Source organism: Lissotriton helveticus, chromosome 3_1 (assembly GCF_964261635.1).
Source record: "Lissotriton helveticus chromosome 3_1, aLisHel1.1, whole genome shotgun sequence".
Lineage (NCBI taxonomy): Eukaryota > Metazoa > Chordata > Amphibia > Caudata > Salamandridae > Lissotriton > Lissotriton helveticus.
This window is the reverse complement of record NC_136061.1, coordinates 1,962,838,402-1,962,864,632: the sequence shown is the minus strand read 5'-3', so window position 1 is coordinate 1,962,864,632 and position 26,231 is coordinate 1,962,838,402. Positions and strand designations below refer to the sequence as shown.

At 44.3% G+C, this 26,231-nt stretch overlaps 1 protein-coding gene across 1 annotated transcript in view; it reads right to left on the bottom strand.

The window, feature by feature from the left end:
- The window catches only part of IGDCC4 (immunoglobulin superfamily DCC subclass member 4), a 705,186-nt gene that overhangs the window by 15,688 nt on the left and 663,267 nt on the right, over positions 1-26,231 (bottom strand). Inside the window, exon 19 of the mRNA XM_078684077.1 lies at positions 15,593-15,751. Coding sequence (XP_078540203.1) covers positions 15,593-15,751 — 159 coding nt within the window. The remainder of the gene's footprint in view (positions 1-15,592; positions 15,752-26,231) is intronic.

The window sequence follows — 26,231 nt, the reverse complement described above, 5'->3', positions numbered from 1 at the left end:
AGCCCTGGCCGTATCCGTGTCCTTCTTTATGGTTTGCAATGCCTCATCGATCTTGTCCCCAAAAAGGTGCTGGCCATCGAAGGGCATGTCTAAGACCTTGGATTGCACCTCCTGGCGGAACGACGTCGCCTTAAGCCATCCTTGACGGCGTAGGACCGCAGCTCCAGCAAGTTGACGAAAGCCAGTCATGGCCGCATCGATAGCACAGTCTATTATTTCGGCTGCTGAAGTTTGACCCTCCACTAGTAGAGCCTTGACTTCACCTTGGACTGTGTCAGGCCGGTCTGACAAATATGGGGCTATGTCTTCCCAGAGTTGGCGATTATAACGCCCCAACAGGGCAATGGAGTTGGCCACCTTGACGGTCATGGCCGAAGTCGTCGTGAACCGTTTGCCGATTGTGTCCAGCTTCCTGCCTTCTTTGTCCGGAGGAGCGGACAGCGGGGAGGAAGGGTTGCGGGAGTGCTTCTGGGCCACGTGTGTGACCACTGAATCAGGTTTAGGGTGCCCATTTAGGCAAGCCGCTGCAGTCAGTGGGGCTTTGTATTTCTGGTCCAGGCGCGGAACAACCGCAGACACAGAAGCGGGCGTCAGCATCAGTTTCTTGCCTTGTTCCCACAGAAATTCTATTATTGGAATAGATTTAGTCGTCTTTTGAGTCTGCTCCTTAAAATCGTGCAGGAAGCATTCAGTTTCTGTGGATTCGATAGCCATATGGAATCTCTTTGCCGCTCTTTCAACGATTTTATGGAAGCCGCCGAAGTCTACCTGCGGCGAGTCCGCTTGGCGCGGTTGGGGCGAAGCTGGTGAAGACGCCACATACTCATCCTCCTCATCATGGGTAGAGTGGGCCTCCTGGACCTCTCCTTCCTCCAATTCTTCCTCCTCCTCATCCTCGTCTGATGACACTACCTCCTGAGGTTGTATCTTCTCATGGTGGGCTTGAGGGGGAGGTCGAGACGGTTTTGGGGCTGCCGCTGGTTTATGAACGATCGGCGACTGATCTCTACTGTCAGCGTCCGGGAAGCGTTGTTTGTAATCCTGTACAAGGAATTTCAGGTCGTTCACCAGAGCAGCTGGCAGGCATATCATGGGGGTAACCTCCGTGCTGACTTTAGTGTGGACGGAGTGCTCCTGGTAAGAGATTTCCTCTACCTCCTCGTCAGTGCTTTGGCATTTGACATGTAGGTCCGAGATGGAAGTAGCGGGGCCCAGGTGGTCATCCTCTTCTGAGTCTTCACTCTGGAAGATTTCGTTAGGCGGCTGCATCTCCACTTTGCTTGGAGACGTGGTTTCCGGCGTAATATGCGGTTTGGTAGTCTTGCCCAACGCAGGACTGGAGGTGGAAGCCGCCGACGGCGTCGTCGACGGTGGTAGCGTGAGGGATGACACCTCCACGAGCTTGGATTTCTTCCATGTTTCTGAAAGCGTCTTCGTCGACGACGAGTCCTCCGTCGACGGCAGCTTTAACTTCGTCGACGACGACGACGAGTCCTCCGTCGACGGCGTCTTTAACTTCGTAGACGACGATGAGTCCTTCGTCGACGGTAGGGTCCTCGTCGACGGAATCTCCGTAGACGGCAATTTGGTCGTCGACGACCGCGACGTCGTCGGTGCACTCGTCGACGGCGAGCCCGTCGTCGACGTCGTTCTCGTCGACGTTTTCGTCGTCGACGTCTTCGCCGTCGATGCCCTCGTCGATGCCTTCGTCGTCGGGGCTGTCGATGGTGGGTTCGTCGTCGACGTCGTCGTCGACGACAATAGGTTCGTTAAAGAGGATGCCGTCGTCGACGGCGTAGTTTGTCGACGGCGTAGTCTGCGACGTCGACAGGGTCTTTGTCGTCGACGATTTCAGCAGTAAAACAGAGGAAATAGGTCTACCTGTCGATGACGATGATGGAGATGTCATCGTCGACGGTGAAAGAGACAACGCTGACGTCGTTGACACAGTGGTAGTTACTGAGGTAGTCCTCTGGGCAGGTCTGCTAGATGACTGAGCAGGCTTCTTAAAAGTCTGATTATCCTTAACAGACACAGAAGATGTCGTAGATCTTGCCTCTGAAGACTTCTTGGCTGTCTTCCTAGGAGGAGTGTCTGAGGGGCCAGGGGAAGTTACCCTTGGCCTCTTTTGAGAGACTTCTGAGACCTTAGAGACACTACCCTCGGAAGATTCCAGAGTGTCTCTGTCCTTGAGCCTGTCGAGCCAGATGAGAAGGCGACCTTCCCTGTCTCTCACGGTCTTTTTAGGGAAAGACCTACATATTTTGCAGTCTGCAGGGACGTGGTCAGGATAAAGGCAATATAAGCATAAGGTATGCTCATCATCCACATGGAGCCTTTTCTTCCCACATGAAGAGCAGGCCCTGAAAAGGGCTTTCTTCTGGGATTCAGACATCGAAGAAAGCAGTGGAAAGAAAACACTTACTGCCTCAAAGTGTTACTGAAGTAATCCTTGAAGATTGTAGAGTGAAGATTCACTTTCAAAGGAAAGTAGATGATTTGTAAGGAATCCTGAGAAGAGCTCAGGCTGGAGACTCCCTAGCACAACGTGCGGTAGAAAATCTGAGGGACTGAGGCTTCTCCCAGGAAGGTTCTAGAGGGAGGTCGGAGCTGATTGGCTGACTGTGAGAGTTTGGTCCTTTTTGCATAAGGACAAAGAAAGGCTACTAAGGGGAGACCCTTAGGCCTATTTTCTCTATGTATGTCTATAGGACATTACTTTTTTATGTACCGGAGGCTCCCGTCTCGACGACGGGGAATGATTCAGGCATGTGAATCTATGAAAGACACCCCTAATACTGGATAACCCTTTGCCTCTGTGCCCTATTACCAGTGCGAGCGTAGAGACAAAGACGCTGTCAGGAGAGACACTGACAGTACGCCTCCTGAGAGCAGACCTCTGGAGGGGGGGAAAAGGGGATCCTATGGACGCCCCAGATATCCCCTTCCAGGCGGGTGAAGTCACTGACTGCACCTAGCTGGAAAGGGATCCCCTTTAAAAGTGCAGGCGGGTTGCCGCCTGCACAGAGAACACAGAGAGGCTGCCTGAAAGCCACTTTGTATTTCACTTGAATGCACTGCCCCAAGGGCAGCATGAGTTTGCGGCTGACCTGGGGGAGGTGCACTCTATGTAATAGGGAGCCTTTTCTCTGTTTGAGCCTGGCACACCTGCTTTAAGGTGAGCCAGAGCGCTGTCGTGTATTTCTATAGGTTCTGATTCGATCCCCCTATTCCTGACCCTATTCTGGTTAAACTTACTAGCTAGTTAACTAACAGTCAGCCCATGAGGCAAGAAATCCCCCATGATGCAGATACCGTTATCTGACGCAGTCACACTACGGCACAGGAACGTGTTATCTGATTAGGTCATAACGCTTGAGATCTAATTAGACAAGCAATATTCCTCCAGCCCCTGATAAGGCATACGACGTTCTCATAACAAATCAAACCTATGACAACCTGGATAATCCGTGCGGCCATTGTTTTGATTTCACAGAGAACTTTAGTAAAGAATGTGCTAACGAGCAAGTCGTATGACATCTTTATTGACGTACCTATGTCCATCCTTACGTCAATCTCGGCACCTTTAAGGTATAAATATTGCCGACCTTGCCCTATGCAAACACACGCGTGGTGACAAGACGGAGCAGCCATACTTGCCGAAGCCGAGAGCAGAAGCAGACCCCGCAGGCAGCAGCCCCGCCTTCCTGACGCGCTGAGAGACGCGCTGCTATCTCAAGCCGAGAGACCCAGCACCGGCGCTTCTGGGTAGCCCTCGCAGGCAGCCTGGAATATCGAGAGCAGAGAAAGAGATACCATTCCTCATTCATCCTAAATTCCAGGTACAGAACTGAATAACCCCTCCTAGAGAATTCTTTAGTTATTCACTTGGCAAAAACAAACTTAAACTAAACTGTAACTTTCTATTCCCGCCCACGCATTAGACTTAGGTCAGGTACACGGGGTAGGCGTATTTAGAAACACCAGTTGAGTACGTTTAGTCAAATGTATATGTGTATGTAAATATATTTTAATCATTTTAAACATCATATGGCTCAGAAACCATATCAATGTTTTTACAGTATTATTTTATACTATTGCTTCTAATGTATGCACTTTACTTAACTATAAGTATTGCAATAATATCGATCCATTTCTCTTGTACGAGAAAAGAGACTGATCAATAAATAACATCTTTTATTGAACACGCCCGTCTCTTCCTTTTCTCTACATTCTGATGAGACTAAGAATGCACGTACTGACTGAGTAAAATAATTGCCTTGTGCTCACACGACTCTCGAGATTGACTCTTGATTAGGGGAGAGCAAAGTTGTCATGTTCTATGGTTGTCAGAAACTAAATCCCTTCTTGTCTAATCAGGGGAGTTCATCCTTCCTTGAACATTCGAGAAAGTTTCTAGCGAACTCTGAGCTTAGCTGGCAAACCCAAAAATTAAGTCTAGTTTCGACAGTAGTAGACCTAGTTAACGTCTGGCCTAGGCCTTTACTGCTGTAGGTACTATTCCAATGCGCAGAGCCTATTGGGAAAATAGGAGCTACACTACATGGCGCCCAACGCGTTTGGAAAGGGCGATAAAACTAACGTAAGACATTTAGAGTAACTCAGTCGTGCTTTCTCACTCAGACCCCTTTTCCCAAATACTCCAAAGACGTCTGGAGTGGGTGAAAGGTTATTATATCCTCCAAAACCTCGCAGGAGGGAACTCCTATGTACGGTTCTTGGTCTAGTCAACGTTGAAGGATAAAACAGTTCCAAAATATTGTGCACCTAATCTCTGTTTCCATAAAGAAACCTGATCTGCAAATAAAAATAATACCATCCTGTCAGTAAAATGGGAGACAGTGATGGAGAAAGAGAGGCAATTAGATTAGCTACTGAAATAGCAGATGCTGATGCTACCATGCAAACAGCAGACCCGGATATAATACTCATCCAGGTCGCCAAAAGGAGATCTATAACCTTAAAACTTATAGAAAATGGACTGACACCTAGAGGTGGCACAGTCATATTCGTAATTGAGGCACACGAATATCGGCAGACAGAGGTATACTATACATGGATACATTTTCCAGCAGCAAATGCTGTAACAAAGTACTTCCACTATTACAAAGTAGAGGAACCTCCTGAAACGTACACTCCTTTCGAGGAGGTGGAAGTACCACTCAAATTCCAAGAGCATTTGCTCTTATTTGATGGCGCCCTAAAACATAATAATCACATTACAAGGCTCGGTCCTTTAGGAAGACCAGGAGCAACGTGGCCGGTCTTAGCCGGATACACACCACATCCAGACATCGACGAGATGACTGCACCAGAGCTATTAATACAGCTAAAACAACTACTAAAAATTCACAGACAATTAGTTCAGTATGTAATGCGGACTTCAACAATTCAGCCAGCGATTAAAATTCCACAGCTGACCCCTCACCAGGGGAACACAAATAAAATCACACCACAGAACATCCAATCCTGCCTAGGTAAAGTTCCAGCTAAACGGGAACAGATACCATTCTGGTTGGCACAGAAAATCACCCAAATAGAGGCGGTGTTTCCTGACACCACCCCATTAGAAAAGCACAGGATTCTGACTATATGTCTCCCAATGGGAATCGCACCACACATTGAGGACTGTGACACTTGGGGTACGGTCTTTGCTTCAATCTACACAAAAACGCACGGTGTTCCATCCATTTCGGTAATACCAGATGTGCTAAAACAAATTCAAGATGAATACGGTCCAGAACCTGCTTTAACTCTTGGTATGAAATTACTGAAAGACTTCAAGCAGGTCTCGGCTATATTACTAGCCAACATAAAGGGTGAAGCAGCAAACGTGGCGATCCGCCAGAGGTTAAAAGAGACAGATATAGCAGACCAACCAGCTGAAATTGCCAGAATCATAGAAAAATCCTATGAAGAACTAGGCAGAGATAGTCTAGGTGGAATACCAGTAAAACCGCAACTGACTACAAGTCCAGAAAAAATATTTTTTAATAATAATTCACCAAAAAAGAACTGGGATGGAAATAAACAATCCAATCCTAAAGAAAAGAAATTCCAGTCCAGAGGAAGGTCTCCTAGGCGAAGAGAGAAATCTCCAAACCCGAGACAAAGGTCACCTCAGAGTGAACCCTCTGGGAATAGATATAACCTTAGAAATAGGGATAATATTAAAAAACCTGATAGATATCAAGACATTGATACACGTCCGTCTCAATCTTTTCAGAATTCCTCGCAGAAATCGGAAAGAAGAGGACGATCAGAAGAGCACGCCAAGTCCAAAGACAAGGAACCTGCTCAACTGAAAAAGAAATCACAATTTCCAAAAAAGAAGGTAGCCAGTATCAAGGTAGTTAACAATGCCGAGAATACTGAGGACACAACTGAAAAACGGAGAATGGGCTCAGACAATGCTAGACAGCGCAGCAGAGGTGAGCATAGCTCGCAAAGTCCTTATGAATCATCTGGAGACAGTGGACACGAATGAATACCTTCAAGTGGAAACTGCAGATACCAGAGTTAGCAAGCCCCACAAAATATACGAGATAACATTACGTATAGAGGGAGATAAGACTAGGAAAATAAGGGGACTATTTTGGGATAACCTATCCAAGGGCTATGACATCCTTCTAGCTGAAAAAGACTGGCCACCGGAGTTTGTCAGGGAGTGCCCTCATGGCGAAGAAGTAATTATGCCTGCCTTCTCGAATCAAATACCGATTCATAAAAAATATACACTTGCTAGAAAGTGGGCAGTGGCCTTAGCACCTGCTTTATATAAAAATCATGTAGGATGGGATGAGGATTCTCCTCCTCACAAAGTCCAGTTAAAATCACAACCAACTGCACAAAGGCAGTACCCAATTAAGCAAGAAGCTAAAAAACAAGTAAATGAAATACTAGATCAGCTAGAATACCAGGGGGTGATTGAAACTTGCACCTCACAAATGAACAATCCTTTGTTTCCGGTCTCCAAACCAGACAATTCGTACCGTCTAGTTTTGGATTACCGACACCTTAACACATGTTGCAAAACTTTTGCAGTGCAAAACTCACACAGTGCTGCACTAATGAATAACATAGTGCGCAAAAAATACAAAACAACCTTGGACATCTCCAACGGATTCTTTTGTCAAAACATAGCACCAGAGAGCAGATATTTAACTGCATTTTCAGTAAATGGCACTCAAAAACAATTCTGTCGGTTAGCCCAGGGGTACAAGAACAGCCCGGGGGTATTCTCAGCGAGAGTAACAGAATTACTACAACTATATGATGATGAAGCATTATCTTATGTCGATGACATTTACTTAACAGATGATGACTTGGAAACTCACTTGAAAAGGGTGAACACCATAATACTTGGTTTCGCTGCAGAGGGTTACAAATTCAACTTCAAAAAGTCCAGAATTGCCCATCTGACGGTCCTATTCTTAGGATATGAGTTATCAAGTGAAGGCAAAAGCCTGGCAGACAATTTCCTAGAGAAATGTGCCGTAATCCAAGCTCCTAAAACACTAAAAAACCTACAGTCAATTCTAGGCTTCCTAAATTTCGGAAGAACATATATTGCAAATTACGCAGAAAGGGTCAAACCCCTTTATGATCTAATTAAACCAGACTTTAAAAGATCCAGTTGGACTCAAGCACACACAGAAATTTTGAGATCCTTACAAACAGACATGCTAATTAAAACAAAATTAGAAACCCGTGATAATACACGCAACCTTGTGATCCGAGTCATCCCAGGGAGATGCGGATTCACATACCTAACCTCTAATGAGGGAGATAAGGTACCAATTGCATTCAAATCACATTTGTACACAAAAGCTGAACAGAGATTCAACAACAAAGGAAAAATTGTTCAAGCAGTTCAAACCGCAATAGCTAGAGAAAAAGACATAGCTGACGGTAGACATATCACAGTCAGAACAGCAGAATCAGCCTTTGAGGCATTAACAACACCGTGTAATTTACCAACAACAACATTGGATCCAGAATGGTTACAATGGGTAAATTCAATCACAACGGACAAAGTATATTACTTCTTTGATCCAGAACTAGAAGAATTAAAAAATCTAAAATATGAAAAAACGTATCCTCTGCCAATCGACATTCTGCCTCTACGACATTACGCCTGTGTAATCTATACAGACGGACATGCTCAACCCTCCGTTTGGGGAGAACATGCATACAATCCCACATGTGAGATTACAAAAGAAGTGTGGCACGGAGGTAAACTAAGACCTCTATTAACAAAATCACACTCAGTAGAAACTAATTCAGAACTACAAACTGAAATATTAGCTTTGAAAATGGCGCTAGATAATGCGGATCGCGAATTCCCGACACTTATAGTGTCAGATTCATATTTCTGCGTCAAAGCATATAACAAGGATTTGCAGACCTGGATTCAGAACGATTACAAAGATGACACGGATGCACCAATAAAGCAGAGACTGCTCTGGGAACAGGTAGCTCTTTTGAAAAAAGAACTACCAAAGACTCACGTGACACACTCACTGAGTCACCAGCGTGATGGCGTTCACGTTGTAGGGAATTCATTGGCTGAAACAGCCGCAGCGGCAGCCAGTAAACCGGCTCCCGTAGATCGAAAAAAGCGTACATTAAAATACATTGACGGCGAAACAGTGCTGGCAGTAAAAACGTCATCAAAAGGCGACTGCTCGGCGTTACCGATCAACTATCCACTCAATTACACATACATCATAGATGCAAACTCCATTCCTTTTGCTCGAATCCCTGGAGTGGGGGATAGAGTGATTCCAAACATGGACAGGAGAAACTTGTTAATCGCAGACGCACACATGGGCGAGGGTCTCAGACACCTTAAATTAAAAGATTCTCTGGAAGAATTACAATCACGGTACTGGTGGCCAGGCATGAGCCAGCACTACACCATGTTTGTAAAAAACTGCCCAAACTGCAACAGAGATCGCAGTGGGGAGAGAAGCAGTTTAATACCTCGTCGTATCAAGGCAGATAACATCACCACTAAAAAGAATGGCTTGCGATTAACATATACAGGCTAGTTCCCACTTATAATGTAGATCCACAGCACTCGGCTGACGTCCGGACTGTTATACAAGATTTGCGAGTCTAAATGGCATATACGCTAAGAGCATGCTACGTTCGACCATTTTTTTCTTTTTCTCAGGCAATCCAGCCTGGGGGGGGGAAAGAATGGCCAAATGAGCACAGCCCAGCGGGAATCTTCTCACTTCCTTCCTGAGGGTATGGGATGGTGTAAAGAAAAAACCAAGACAGAGAGCAATCTATAATAGAAAGGATATTAGGTTCGGGAGCTGGGTGGGTCAAACATCTAATAAGTGTCCAACGTAGTCTAAATAACTTGCCAAGAAATTCTCTGAAGGGATTCAGTCCGTACGAATTATTATTCGGAACTAGGATGTTGATCTCTGACCTTGATAGTCAGACTTCAGTGGTAACAGAAAAAAGCTTTGATGTCAAAGACCGTTTGGCTATTTTGCAGGACTTAAACAAAACAAGAAAAGACCTGAGCAACATACAGTTGAAAGAACAGCCAACGACCACTGAAGAATCACCACCTGTCCCAGCAAGACCTGTCTGGATTCCAAAAGTCGGGGATCTAGTCAGGGAGAAGATCGCGGTAAAGAAGGAATTTGGGCCTTCTTACAGAAAAGCAGTTCCTGTATTGTCTGTCAACGGGACAAGATCAGTTGTACTACCGCCACTTGCTGGAAAAAAGGAGAACCGAGTTGTATCCATCGACCTGGTAAAACCACAACATGTGGCCGATAACCAACAGTAGGCCAAGTGGACTCCCAATAAGTAGCAGAACACCAAGGTTTGCTACCAGTACAGAGGTCCTATCAAAGAGGCTCATCACATTCGAAACGCCTACAGAAGAACAACAAGGACTATGCAACAATGCAATAGAACTTAGACCTCTGAAAACCCAAATAAAGACATTTAGCAGAGACACACCAATCTATACAGAAGTACCAAGTGAAAATGCAAGAAACAAAAATCCTGAACCAATTGGAACAATTGACAGAACTGCATCCGGTTACTTCATCAACTTCGATGATTCCTCTGAAGGCTTCAGCGAACAAAAGACACAGCCATCATCAAAATCCTTTAAAGACAAAGCGAAGGAACTTTTGAAACAACTGAAAGAAACATATCTGGTTTCTCCATGGATTGAATTTTGGGTGGGTTTTGGTGCATTTATCCTCATACTTTGGCTCATCATGGTATTTACCTTGGGACGCTTCATTGAGGGAAAATATGCTAAAATGGACACAGCAAGTCAGAACATCAACTTGGTCCTCAAACCACACACATCTTCACACGTCGAGAAAAGAGAACTTTCTTCAGAACTTTCTTCAGCCAACTTCACAGCAATTCCAATATCTGGTGGGGTAGCCTGGGACAACACTGACTATGAAATTTATGGTCCGGTCGAGATCGTGAAATATCCACACCAAATCAAGATCTCCTTGAGTGACTTTGCAAAACCAAACTCATTTGCTGATGATTGGGACTTTGAAAGTATAAACAATATGATGTCTGACTTAGTAATGTCTGCTAAATTTACAAAACATGATTATTTGCAGGGTTCTACAAATTATGACAGCATGTACTGCTATAACCATTATGGTAACCATTTCTTGCATAAATCTGCACAACCTAGAAATGTTTTAAATTTTAATCAATGGGAACATTGTGCTACACCTCCAAAAGGGAGCTCTAGAACCGTGTATGGCAAATATTCATATTTTTCAGGTTTTAACATAACTAATGCTGAAACATTTTATTACAAATTGTCAAACAAGACAGGGATGAAAACCATGATAACCAACACAAAATTGATATATTCAGATTCTTTCTTTGAAAAAATGAATACTTTTGGATTTGATTATTGGGACAAACATGTTGATTTGAAAAGTGTTTGGGGTACAAAAGAATGGCAAGTACAGGGTATAGAAGCTTTGTTTAGAGCCTGCATGATCCCAGAACAAATGATATTTTTAAATGACACCGTTCAACAAACCACCTGTCTTGGCTTAGCCAAAATCAAAGATTTAAATAACCTGTCTATTCCAAAGCCAACAATGTTTAGCAATAACTCTGAAACAGATGAAGAAATAGACATAAACCATATACTTAACCAAAACAGAACACATCCTGATTGGAAAAAATGGTTGATCTGGCCCACAGATACAAATAACTGTCAAGATAGATTCCTGAATAAAACACAGGGTTTCAAAATGAACAGGCCAGACCCTAGATATCCCCAAAGACATCACCCAGGGATAATAACAACCTACAGTGTGGGCAAATTATGCCTTCAATGGCTACAAACTTCCACACTGCCTGAAATTAAGCAACACCTAACTTTACTTACTGATGGTGCTGACTTGCGTGATTTCATAATGGGACCACGCAAACAGCGTCAAAAGCGTTTCATAGCAGCCTCTGTATATGCAGCATATAATGAGGCCTGGAAGGTTACTCAAATTGAGACAGCAGAAAGAATACGGGAAATTGACCGTATTAATTTGGAAAAATCACTTTCTGTAGTGGACAATGGGTTAATGACTCTGTCCTCCAGAATTTTTTCATTGGACAGCATTGTGTCTTCAGCAATCGATATATTATCGCAAGACTTACTGTTATTACAACATGGTCAGTCACAATTGCGTTCTATTGTACAGCTTGGCTGGACGTTACAAAATCTGCGTTCAGGCTATGTGCCTTGGCGTTTAATCAACACAACGTCACTATTTCAAATCTTTAACCTTACTGATAGACAAATCGGTATGGCGCAGAAGGGTGCTGATTATACAATCTTGAGCATTGAAAAACTAGAAAGATTACCGTTGACAATGTCAGAACGACCTGTCAGTGAATGGATAATCCACGGAATCATAAATATTCCAATCTCAACCTTCAGGTTTCAATACTGCCAAAAATATATACAGGCTGGCATGTACGAGAAATTGGGAAAGGGGTACCTTAAAACAACATGGAACCTGCCCTATTCACATGCATGTGTCAGTAACAAAGGACAGAAAGTGTTTCTTAGTGGCATCAATTGTGCTATGTCACTAAGCGGCACGCTTCTGTGTAACGGTATTAGTTTGCACGGAGCCTGTGAAGGGAATTCATACAACCTTTCATGTCACCAGCAAGGCGCACCTGCAACTGAAATAGAACCATTCTTTCAAAGACTCTATAATGGGAGTTACATTCTTATTGTAGACCGCAGATGTTGTAGTCTTATGCCCGGGACTCCTTATCTCGTCACTACGACGGCGAAGGTCAAGTGCTGTGGACGTTCTTTGTTCCCCAGCTCCTTTCCAGACAGGGAGGCGAGGGCATGGCCCAGTTTGAAAATTACTTCTATTCGAATAGACACTTTAAGCAGAATGAAAACAGTGCTTCTTCAGACGCCTACAAGGCTCACGTCATCTAAAGAAACGTATGATCTACAAGTCGCAAGGACGACTGCAGAGATACATACATTATTATCAACTAATTCCCCCGTACATTTCGCGGAAATCCTGAGCGAAATCTTAAATATTTCTGATACCACAGGGGTCTCAAAGGTATTTAAGACAGTATTTTCGATGGCATTAACACCATTCAAAGCCATACTGGGTATTTTTCCAGACTTCGTCCATTCGATTTTTGGCGGACTTCCCCTGATCCTAGGACTAATTGCAGGAATCCTATTCCTAGTCCTTATTTTTCGTTATGGCAACCCATGTCACAGATCAAACTCTCGCGACAATGGAAGATACGATCCTAGCCATTGGATACCGGGACCGGATATCAAAAATCCTGGGACTATCCCGGCTTAGAGACCTAAACATGACTTGGTTTCTATCATTTCGACCAATGTGGCAAAGGTGTGTTTTACCTGTACTAAGGTGTCTGCTATGCGGAGAAGAATGCGTGTTAGACACCTGTCTGACGCTACAATCGGATGCGCCGGTGGATGCAGATACACTGTTGGTTCCTACCAAGGTTCACGCACTGTGCTGCCCTCAAAGGCTGCCAATTCTGATGACGGCATTCCTGGAATCTTCACCACTGCGATTGAAGAGTAGTGAAGTTCAAGATGAAAGCAGCATCGAACAGGTACGACCTTCTGTCAGCAATGCAAATCAGAATGTCAATGGAGACAATCATGCGCATGAATGCATGGTTACCCCTATTTCCGACTTAGAGGAACTTTCCCATGAAGCTGTTGACAGTTTTTTCGAAAGCCTGAATGATATGATGTTCTCTCCGGAACAGAAATAGAGACTTTTGAGTAAACTCGCACACGGCGTTCCCTGAATTCGGCCTTCAACTTTAAAAATAAAGTCACATGAACAATTACAATCCAGTTCACGGACAGCAACTTTTTTCAGCAAGCCCCTAAAATATTTTTCTATATATTCTTTCCCGGGACACTGATTTTCTGCTTAAAGTAAGAGACTATTCCTAGAGAACTAAGATTTCTATTTTAGATACTTTATAGACTTTATAGACTTTAGCTGCCCGCTGGTATGTTCGCAATAGATTTTATGTGATGAAATGGTTTCGACTTTTTTTCTGTATAGCCATATTAAGAGCCATTTCATGTGTATTTCTCATATACCAACAATCAATAATGCATAACAATGCGTGTTTACTTTTGCATTTAATTCATAGCTTAAGTGCATACAATATATATGACTGCAATTTTTCAGTATATTTGAAAATTTCAAAATGCATTTATGTATTTTGGGGTGGTAAGGTATACACTATACTCTATAGTATGTTGTACTATGTTATACTATGCATAGATTAGTAGATATGACCATAGTTAGCGTGGAGTGGGTGTCGTGTATTTCTATAGGTTCTGATTCGATCCCCCTATTCCTGACCCTATTCTGGTTAAACTTACTAGCTAGTTAACTAACAGTCAGCCCATGAGGCAAGAAATCCCCCATGATGCAGATACCGTTATCTGACGCAGTCACACTACGGCACAGGAACGTGTTATCTGATTAGGTCATAACGCTTGAGATCTAATTAGACAAGCAATATTCCTCCAGCCCCTGATAAGGCATACGACGTTCTCATAACAAATCAAACCTATGACAACCTGGATAATCCGTGCGGCCATTGTTTTGATTTCACAGAGAACTTTAGTAAAGAATGTGCTAACGAGCAAGTCGTATGACATCTTTATTGACGTACCTATGTCCATCCTTACGTCAATCTCGGCACCTTTAAGGTATAAATATTGCCGACCTTGCCCTATGCAAACACACGCGTGGTGACAAGACGGAGCAGCCATACTTGCCGAAGCCGAGAGCAGAAGCAGACCCCGCAGGCAGCAGCCCCGCCTTCCTGACGCGCTGAGAGACGCGCTGCTATCTCAAGCCGAGAGACCCAGCACCGGCGCTTCTGGGTAGCCCTCGCAGGCAGCCTGGAATATCGAGAGCAGAGAAAGAGATACCATTCCTCATTCATCCTAAATTCCAGGTACAGAACTGAATAACCCCTCCTAGAGAATTCTTTAGTTATTCACTTGGCAAAAACAAACTTAAACTAAACTGTAACTTTCTATTCCCGCCCACGCATTAGACTTAGGTCAGGTACACGGGGTAGGCGTATTTAGAAACACCAGTTGAGTACGTTTAGTCAAATGTATATGTGTATGTAAATATATTTTAATCATTTTAAACATCATATGGCTCAGAAACCATATCAATGTTTTTACAGTATTATTTTATACTATTGCTTCTAATGTATGCACTTTACTTAACTATAAGTATTGCAATAATATCGATCCATTTCTCTTGTACGAGAAAAGAGACTGATCAATAAATAACATCTTTTATTGAACACGCCCGTCTCTTCCTTTTCTCTACATTCTGATGAGACTAAGAATGCACGTACTGACTGAGTAAAATAATTGCCTTGTGCTCACACGACTCTCGAGATTGACTCTTGATTAGGGGAGAGCAAAGTTGTCATGTTCTATGGTTGTCAGAAACTAAATCCCTTCTTGTCTAATCAGGGGAGTTCATCCTTCCTTGAACATTCGAGAAAGTTTCTAGCGAACTCTGAGCTTAGCTGGCAAACCCAAAAATTAAGTCTAGTTTCGACAGTAGTAGACCTAGTTAACGTCTGGCCTAGGCCTTTACTGCTGTAGGTACTATTCCAATGCGCAGAGCCTATTGGGAAAATAGGAGCTACACTACAGCGCAGACATGGAATGTGCGCCCTATACATAACAGGGCCCAGGTGGCGAAAATTGGATATATGAAATAAATGATTCTTTGTAAAAAGAAATGCAGAAGATTATTTGAAAAGCATTAGGCCTTCCTTACGTACTAGGTGCTCTGAAACAACAAGTTTGCTCTGCTTCCTCTGCAAAAATAAGATAATCCACTGAGTACTTTACCATAGACTCAGACACAGACTATCCAGTGCTAGAAGAGAGCTGGGTTGTACACCAGAAACTGAAAGAACTAAAAGACTACACGAAGAAAAGGTAGAGGCGGGCATCCCACATGCTCACCTGGGCAACATCCGATGTCCCCATAGACATGGCCGGTTTCTTCCCAATGTCGGTGTGTGGAAGGAGCAGCCCATTGGCGGTACTGGCAGGGCTCTTGGCATCTCCATATATGGTAATGTTGTTCACCCAATTTGGATTTATTGACCCGTTCCATGTGGGCTGCAAGAAACATTTAAAAATGAAAAGTGGAAATGTGCACTGGCGTGATATGAACAGCTGTACTTGATATATAGACACCTGTACCAAAGAGCAACAATAGAAACAACAACAAAAACATTGATAACTACCTCAGTGAAAAATTAACAACAATGAAATGCTCAGTGCAGTGCCCTTTAGTAGGAGTGACAGCATACTGCCAGGTTTCCTTGCTATCATGACTGCTGCAGATTAAGATTTTACACCTACATGCTTTTGACATTGCATCTCTGTAGACAGATACAAAGACAGGAACAAATAAGGTTGGAAAAAAGCAAGCTCTAATGGATGTAAAGTTCCTGGTGACGCTGGTCTGACTGTATTCACCCTTCTTCTGTGCTGGGGCAGAACTCCTCACTCAGCCTCGCTCGCTTCCCCACTTTGAATTCCATGTCGCAGGTGCAAATGGGTGCTGTCTGTAGAATGCACAAGACAAGGGTACATGTCTGTGTTCTAGTTGCCCGACTGCCGCTGAAAAATCCTGGACGGCCCAGTGGCTGTCCCACATTTTCGCAAAAATTACTCATTCAATTTACAAGCTCCCTTCCTTATTCTCTCCCCCCCCTTTTTTTTATTTGTCCTGTGCCCCACTGGCACTTTGAAGTATGATAGGGTATGAATCTGGGTTGATGTGGGGGCACAGAGTTCCGCCACAAAGTTTTAGAGAGTCCCCCGAGGATGGAGGCAGAGGGAGCAGAGGGGTGTCCATTTTATTGCGAGTTTGAATAATGGAAGTTCGTGTGGTGCCAGTATATTGGATTCCTTTTCTTGCGTCTCTTCAGGCATCCTGATCCTGCATTAACACATACTATTGACATAATGGAGGGCCTATGCTTCTGGTGCTGTGTTACATGAACCAAACCTCAAGTATGTTCTCACTGCTCTGGACAATAAAGGTGTTTTTAACATTTGCATTAGTTTTCAGGGCAGGGTCAGCAAAATGCAAGCACCTGCACCTCCGCTTCCCCTGCCTCTTGCCCGAAAAACCATGTCATATTGTCAGAAATGTAACAGCAATTATATGTGCTCTTTTTGGGAAGTGATTAATTGGTTCTGGTCATAATAAAAAGCTTTCGTATCACAATATATTAGTTTTAACTTTTATTTACCACCCAATAATGTAAGAATTGCATACTGGGGGAAAAAAAAGGAAGAAAAATCACAGACTATTTTATTTATAACACTGACAAGCGGATAAAAGCAGCGGCGGCTCGCACAGGTAAATGCTGTGGGGAGGCGGAGTGGGGCGGGGCAGGGTGGGGGGTAGTGAAATCTGACATATGACCGGAATGTGAAAACAAACTAAATAAATCAATAACATCCCTTACCTTGCGCTCGCCGCATCGCCAAAGTCTGCGATGTGGCGAGCGCAAGGTAAGAGGTTTTATTTATTTATTTAGTTTTCACATTCCCATCATATGTCCAATTCCACTACCCACTACAGGCCCCCACCCCGCCTCACTGCCCCACAGCATTTACCTGTGCGAACTGCTGCTGGATCCAAGTCACTTGCAATACTATTAGCGACTCATAAGATGTTAGTCAACAGTTATTGCGCCCTGGGGCTAATGGTTATCACAACATGCCGAGTGATGTTAAATAAAAAGCTGGGGCTGACTAAGGGCATCACATGAGACAAGGCGCCAGCCAATTGGCAGATAACTTTATTTGAAGCAGCCCAGCTACCTCTGAAGAAACCACTCTTTAGTCATTTACAAGCCTATCTATCACCCTCATCGAAAAAGATGTAAATGTGCACAGACCGAAAAATCTCAGCCTTGGAATTGCACTGGTTCAAACTGCTCATATGCACTACTGAGGCTTCACCTTCAACTTGACTAAATATGTATCTGTCATGTCAGGTGGCTGAGCAAGCTGGTTAGGGCAAATTCGGCCTATTCCCTTTTAAGTCTGGGATATTGGAGGGCGATACCATAACTTCCTTTGATGAAACTCCATATAGCGTCATTGTGTCCACTGCCTATGTAAATTAGCACTCTCCAATAATTTTTAAGGACTTGTGCAGTGCCTTAGGATATCATCAAATGTTACAGAAGTAGCGAACAGAAGATTCTGAAAATGGAATAAGGCTGCAATCTATTGAGCACAGGGATGATTAGGACTTAAGTGTGAGCGGCCAGATTATTGGTACAAATAAATCATCTTATATGGTGTCTAGATTTGTTTAAACAATGCTCTAATAAAGGTTTCAGAGTATGTATTACACTGTGGTGCTCGCCACTGTGTATTTATAAGTGAGTCAAAGTAACCACAAGTAGAGCGATATGTGTTTTGTCACTAACTTTGGTGCAGTTTGACGAATTTTCGCTAAAGCTTCCAAAAATAAAGTTTATCCAACTCAACTTCTTCCTGGAAAGTTTTGGGGTGATCCGTCAAGCACAAGAAAAAGCGGGGCCCTAAAACACTTTTCCCCCATGCATTTTCCATAGGAAAATGTAGGCAAGAATACAGAGAAAAAGACTAAACAAAATTATACCAAATTTGTTAGATCTATATCCAGAAAGCTTGCTTTTTTGATCTGGTATAAATATGTCAAGGAGTTTTGAGGAATTAAGGTAAGGAGGGGGGAAGGCGCAGTAAGTTCACCACAGAGGGCAGGCTGCTGTGGTTGGGTCACCCACGGGGTAGGCATAGGCCGTTGGGGAACTGGCTGAATATGGTGAAGAAAACTCAGCAATTCACTGAAAATAAAAAAAAGTATGTATGATGATATGATCTTTCCTTTGATTAAAAACTCAGAAATTCCTGAAAAAACACAAAGGTTGAAGTCATGTGATACTTAGCTGTAGAAATGAGTTATGGGGCATGGTTAATAACTTTTGATAACTCATCATAAACGTTTGGTAGATATCTACAAACCCAGTGCAAGGATCCCAAGTTTCATGAAGGTCTGACAAAGGGGGAACTTAGTAAAAAGAGGCAGGAATAAAAAAGTAACAATATGCTAATAGCCTTAGTGCCCCTTGTCAAAACTGCATGAAATTGAAATTCTGCAGATACTTACAGTTTCAGTTTGCTGTTGGTACGTCACGTTTTGTGCTGATATGCTGAACAGAGCAAATCTCCATGAAAATGAATTACAAGTAATTCCTTTAAAGTCCTTAGACTTATACTAAAGTCTAAGAACGTTCTGCCGTTTTAGTATGCTTAATGATTGAAAGTTTCGATCATCTTCAAACACATTAATGAGTGTCTGTTTCCTAGCAAAATGAGTCCCATCAATCATTGTTAAGAACAGCAGGAGGAATTAACATTTGCTGCTGAGAGGTACAGTTGTATTTTATAAATGACCCATTGCAGACAGAGCTGAAGAGAAGGTTCCGGGGTTAACAAGTGCTTTTCTATCACAAGCACAGTAGTAGTAGAAATGGGCACAGTGGAGAATGCTGAACATGAAAAAACACAGATTCTAAAGTTTGGGAGTTTTTCTCACACCCCCCATGAGAATAAATCTGAATGCTGAGAGGGTAAGAGGGTAACTCTGCAAACTGAAGTTGAGCAAAATGAAGACATTTGCTACCACACGGTGGTGGCTTGTTTTTACTGATGCTGTACTGCAATGGCAAACAAACATTTTTTTTATTATTGTCCAATCCACAACAGCATTGGCAACAAGCATTGGTTTTGCCTTTGACAAAATTAGAGCTATTGGCATTGTAAATGTCAAAATTTTCACCTATGTTTTTTTTTGTAAAACAGATAAACAAATGGCTTTGTCGTTTACTAGTAAATCGCTTTATGGTTACGAAATGTGAGACCTATTGCATTTGCACTTATACACACATAGGTATATGTACACAGAGCTATACACACACACACAGAGCTCCTCCTCTACACACATTGACAGACTTTGTATACACAGCTACATACACACACAGCTACAGACATGCACAGTTATACAGACAGACACAGTTACACACACACACACAGTATTATACATACATAGCATCACACATACATAGCATTACACACAGACAGCATCACTCAGCTCCTGGACACATCTACACACATACACAGCTACAGACCCACACATACACATAGCATAATACACATATAGCATCACACACACATACACAGCATGACTTAGCTCTTGTACACATAGCTGCACACACACAGGTACGCACAGCCCGTCAGTCTGCACAGTCAGCCTGCACTCACAGCCTGCACTCACAGCCTGCACTCACAGCCTGCACTCAGTCTCACAGGCACGAAAACGGAGGCACAAGCAGGCAACAGGGGCACAAGCAGGCAACAGAGTCACGGCACGAAAACGGAGGCACAAGCAGGCAACAGGGAGACACGAAAACGGAGGCACAAGCAGGCAACAGGGAGACACGAAAACGGAGGCACAAGCAGGCAACAGGGAGACACGAATTGTAACTTTAAATAAAAGCAACCTTTCTCACCGATGTGTCTGTGTGTATTTATTTATTTAATTCTATGTCCGTGTGTCTCTGGCATCTTTCTGTCCGGGGAATTTTTGTCAGGAGAAGAGTGGCGGCTCCAGAGGGTACCCGGGGGGCAGAGACACAGCACCTCGGGCGTGGGCATCAGATGCAGGCCGGCCGGGAATTCACACCTTATGTCTCAGTTGGGGACCTCACACCCTTGTGTGTCCAGAAACAGGCAGCCCTTCACTCACCTCTGGACACAGACTGCGCATAGTGTATACCTTGCGTGACAGGTTGCGTGATTTACCTCTGCAGCCGAAGCAACGACTGTGAGGGGCTTGGGGAGCGGAGGGTAGAAACGCACGCAGTCACATGCGGGCCCGTGTGCGTGAACAGTGCACGGACATGGACGGGCCTGTGAACCCAACGACCTCGAGTCACCAGGTCTGAGATGAGTACCGACAGCGCGCCTCCAGCGCCGCTCTTCAGTGCGCTTTCTGCAGCCATGCGCAAATGTGCATGCACCGATGCGCGTGAAAAATATAAGCTCCTGAGAAAGCACTGCACTTTGCCAAAATGTACAGAGGAAGGCCGGGTTGTGTCTGCTGCTGAAATAAAACGACAGTGGACTCGTCTATTAACGGGTGGACGCTAGACCCTCATCTCCCCCGGCGAAATATGAATGTACTTTCGTTCACCTAAAGCCTCTTCTCCCCGTGTGTAGATTCCGACTCTTCTCTACATATTGCTTCATATGTTTGTAAACAAACATTGACCGAATGGCCCCTCTGCGGTACTGCACGTGTCGCCGAGAGCCAGAAACGAGGCCTGAACCGGAATTCACATGGTAATAACCAGAAATTCAAATGTGAATAAAGGCGCCTCGCCCCGTCTTCCAACCTTGAATGTTTGGGCGCCTTGGGAGTTTAATCAAGCACTGCCTGCCCTGTGACCCACTCTGTTAATATTTTATGGTTCGTGATTCTTACTGTACGGAAATAAATTGCCGAGGTGTGCTTTCCTGCAGGTCTGGAACGGGTGGGACGAACACGCAGCATGTGGTGTGTTTATGTGATCGTGCGCACACGCACACATACAAACATGCATACATGAGTATTCAACCTTCACAGAAACATGGTAATGTTAATCTTATGTCTAGGCCCTGGAATATGGTTTCTGTTATTGCTTTGTAAAGATGGGAGAGAGGTTTTACTTAATGCCCCCATCGCCTTGGGGAGGGCAGCGATGAAGAGAGTGGGACATTGTACATGTATGCAGTCATCTCCTGTTCCCCGAGACTCGCTCTTCCGTGGGTGTTGACAAATACAATACACTACAGGAAGCCTCTGGAGCGCTTCAAGCGCTATGCAGCAGATGTTTTCTTTCCACACACGGGGTGTCCTTCGACGCGGTATTCACCATTATTTACGGGTGAAAGGTGGAGTCCGTTTCATTCTGCGGGAACACGGCCACTGTTAGGTAAACACGGGAGCCCGCAGTTAACCTCCTCCGCTGCACATGCGTGTAATGTCTGCTTGTTTCAGGAAAGCATCCCTTCGCTGAAGCCATTTAGACCCGGACACCAAAAGTGCCACGAAGGCTCACCAGGGACCGAAGAGCTGCGTGCGGAGGGAGGGGGGTGGGAGCGGGCCGAAGGAGAGCTGCGGGCGGAGGGAGGGGGTGGGAGCGTGACAAATACAATACACTACAGGAAGCCTCTGGAGCGCTTCAAGCGCTATGCAGCAGATGTTTTCTTTCCACACACGGGGTGTCCTTCGACGCGGTATTCACCACTATTTTTACTTCCTGGTCGCGTGCCGGGCGGCGATGGGGACAATTCGTGAAAAACACGAAAACGGGTCCGCGTTGACGGACAGATTCACCTCCCATGCCCCTCCTGGGGGCATACGGAGAGCGGGAGGGGGGGGGGGGCGGGAACGAACACACGGAGAGCGGGAGGGGGGGCGGGAACGAACACACGGAGAGCGGGAGGGGGGGCAGGGGCGGGAACGGGCACTGGCAACAAATCACCTTCCATTGTGTCGGCTCGGAGTAGAGAGCCGGTCAGGTCTGCGTCCTCACACGGAGAGCCGTCCAGCTGGTGTGAGGAAGGATGCTGCAGAAAGAAGAAAAAAATAAACACGCCCACCGCCCGATGACGAGGCAAAAAGGGTGGAGAGCGAAAAATTCTCGGGAACGCCCCCGAATCTGGTCCGGCCTTGACGGACAGATCTCTGTTCCAATGGCTAGCCTCCATTTATGGAGCTAGCCAATGAAACAGAGGGCGGATTCAAGTGTCCCTTACTGAAGACTACAGATTTCTCCTGGGGGCGGAGCTAAAGCTCCGTGCCCCAGGCAAAACCTAAAAATCACTGGCAAAGCCAAAGGTTGGTTAATGCCACTGAAAAGCAAGATCTGCAGGCTTGCCAATACTTGTTTTTTAATAGGCTTTGCAAGCTTGTAATCGATGATCTATATATGAAATTTACATCTTAAAATATGCTCCTTACTACAGCGAAGGACACTGATCAGATGTACATCAAATCTGGGGCATTAAGATAACACTTTATTATTTTTTGATTAGGTGCAAACATACTTACTAGTTTCAGAATAACGAAACAGAAAAAGTATGCTAATTGCCAAATGTTTCGTATCTCTGCACTGTTATTACGCCAGAGGATATAATTTTAAACTTTATATGAAAACATTCTCAGCTAGTGTCACCGGAGGTTCTCAAAGCCTTACAAACTTAACTTGCTGACGTAACCACAGAGATCTTCTGGCTTGGCTTTGTCTGTACAGTGGTTTAGGACAATCTGCGAACAACGTGTGGGAAATGTTTCAGCTGCGACTGTGTATAACCAAGCCTGTCAATAAGAGAGCCACAAGGGGAATATAAACGCACACTGCAGAGGGATGAAAAATGACCTCATTCCAATCCAAAATACCTGGAAATTGGTATGCGGTAAATGGTCCTTCACGAGTTTACCCAGGGACATTTTAATTGAAAAAATGATCGTAATCACCTACTGCGCCTAAATAACAAACTAAAAGTTGCACTCCACAATAAACAGATAGTAATTCATAATTTCCTTAAAGTCACAAAACAAGGTTCGCAGACAGTATACACACTATAATAAATGAAATCAGCATACAATTTTTGAACTTCAAAAATTAATATACAATTACACAGCCCAAAGATGTAAGCAACAAAGATCTTGAGTGAGGTTCGCTTGTCGTGACAGAGCACAACCAGAATGGATAGTTACCTCAAAAGCCTTCAACTTCGATGCAATTGTATCTGTTTACTGTGGCTGATCTGTTCAACAACTATGGCAATAGGGTTAAAACGGTAATATACTGTATTGCATCCTGCCTGGATTGTTTGTGCATGCACATTGGAGGAGATGGTATATCTCGGTAGAAGTAATCCCTCTCTCATAACAACTTTTCCACCCTGCTCTCCTAAGACCTTTCTCTGTGGAGCAGGTTCCATCCCCGGTCATTCAGGCCTGCCTGCATTCCTATCCAACTCTCGCCCTGGTTTAGTCCAGTTGGTCATTTGCAGGGCACTTTATTGACCAGTATGCTTCCTAGTTTGACCCTGTAATTTCCTTAAATCACATGGCTTTCCCATCAGCTGTAGCTTTCAAAGCAGGAATCCAGGAAAAAGAGTGGAGAAGTCAAAAGGACGTTTCGAAATATAATTATTTGGGACTGACATGGCTAGGACAAGCCGTGAGCCAGAAGGCTGGCCCCTCACTTACTCCACCACATTCTCAGACCTTTTATAACTGTTATAATGCCAGAGGACCTTCAATCAGCACCAGCTCTCAAAAGTCACTTAGTAGAAATGCACTCTCTTTTGTGAGTGGCATCTTCATCGCATCTAGGTACAATCAGAGAACAAATACTTGGGCGAACAGTTTCCTCAAGAAGAGCCATTGGTGCTTCTAGATATACCCCATAGCCATCTAGCTGTGTTATATCTTTTTACTGGATAGAGTCATTATCGTTCTGGGGATGCCCCACAGACCCACTCATTTTCTTCGCTGATAGTACAACATCCGTTTCAGGGTGGAAACTCAAGATGCAAGACAGTACATAACATCAATCCAGGGGTAGAGCTATCACTGCTTCTGGGCATACATCATAGACCCACCACTGTGGTATATACTGCTCTTTTATAGGTTACCCAGCACTAGAATCACATTGTCGTGCAGGGCATCCTTATCTCCTTTCCGCACAAAGCACTCTGTGACCAGAGTAACACAGAAAGACGAAGACGGGTTTGATGTTATGAAAAACTATTCCCACATTTGGCTCCAAAACCAACCCCAAAACAAACACTGGGAAACTTGATTACCAACAGTGCCAACTACCCTCTCAGTATTTGACCCCTGCCAATGTCTTATCTTCACAAAAACTCTTCACGGATTGCCCATCAACCCCTCATGCCTCGTCCTTTAAAAAGGTCAGGTTCTCCTTCAGGAAGGTTCCATGTTACCCAACTATTCAGATGACCGTTGACCAGGTCTACAAGGTCAATACAATTACAGATTTAGAACTTGCAACCCCCTTCACTCCCTCCCGCCTTGCATACCTAGCCGAGTCAAATGACTTCCACACTTTCTCGAGTCTCATCCTCCTCTTTTCAGCTCACTCATGACCACACTTGACACGTTGACCCTCTTCATTTTCTTTTTCTTGTTTATCTCTCATCATCTTAAACATACACCGGTTAGCACCCCTTTAACTCTAATATGCTAGTCCATCCGTCAGTCATTCCTCCACTGAACTTTCCACTCCCACGCATTATTGGCAACAGATACTAGCCCATCTCATTCTTACTCGTCCTTTCTCTCTATAAACTGAAAGATTCTAGCCAATAACCAAGCCAATCACAAAACCTAGAGTTAGTTCCTTCTAAAAGTATGTGCCACATTCTACTATACTAAGTTAAACAACCCATCTTATCCCACAGTCGAGTCAAAACCCAAACTCTCCTTTTCCAAGAATACAAACAATTGAAGGCCATCTGACATCCCATCAGGGAGGGGTACAACACAGACATACAGTATTTGCAATACAATCGAGATGCCAGCTGACTTTCCATCTTGGCATGGGCAAGAGTCATGTCTGCTACCAGCCTCCTCTGACACCAAGCTGACGATCCAGCCTGGCACAGGAAAATACCAAGATATAATGAAGAGAACCTATGCAGATGAATGACTAGCTATCATTGTCTGCAAGGATCAGTCCTACTTTTCTCCCTTATCTTCAGCTCAAAAAAGCCAGATGAAACCATGACTCTCCAACCATCTCAGTCTAGGGCTTTTCTTTCACTCTGACTTCAGGTGTAACTCATCTCCTTGCAGTCGGCCTTGCGGCCTCAACAGCAGGTGTTTCTTGGCCTTGCTCTTTTTCTTTTCCCTTGAGGGTTCCAGGTGAGGGCTTGTCTGTTGGTATTTGATGCGAGCTTGCAGATAGCGTGACCTATCCAGCCCCATCGTCTTTTCATGATTTCTTCATGAGCAGGGAGTTGTAAAGTCTGTTGCCATTGTGGTTTCTGATGGTGTTTGCCGCAGTTGATTGGCTGGCTGTATGTCTAGTAGAGGCTGTGTCATGGGCTGGTTAAGCAAGCAAGTGCTCCATCCATCTTCGTTGTTGGCCCATGATTGTCTTCTAAGCTTTGTCTAACAGTTCTTTCTGGCTTGTTATATCTGCCAGAGAGTTTCCTTGTTATGTTGTAGGGTTCTTTCAAGTTTCCATGGTTTGCTGCTTCCTGGGATTCGTGGCCAAACCATTAATGAATCTTCACTTGCCTGCTCTTAAGCTTCTCTTTGCTTCCTTGTTTGTGATCTTGGTCTTGGTTGTCACACATGGTAGGCTCAGTGAGAGCACCTGATCTGTCATTTTAAATTGCTTTGTATACAACTTGTTTGTATGTATGTATATGGTATTGCTATACAGTGAGCCTAGCCAAAATGCAGAGGAGCACTGCACTGAGTCAAAGACAAGCATAAAGTCAA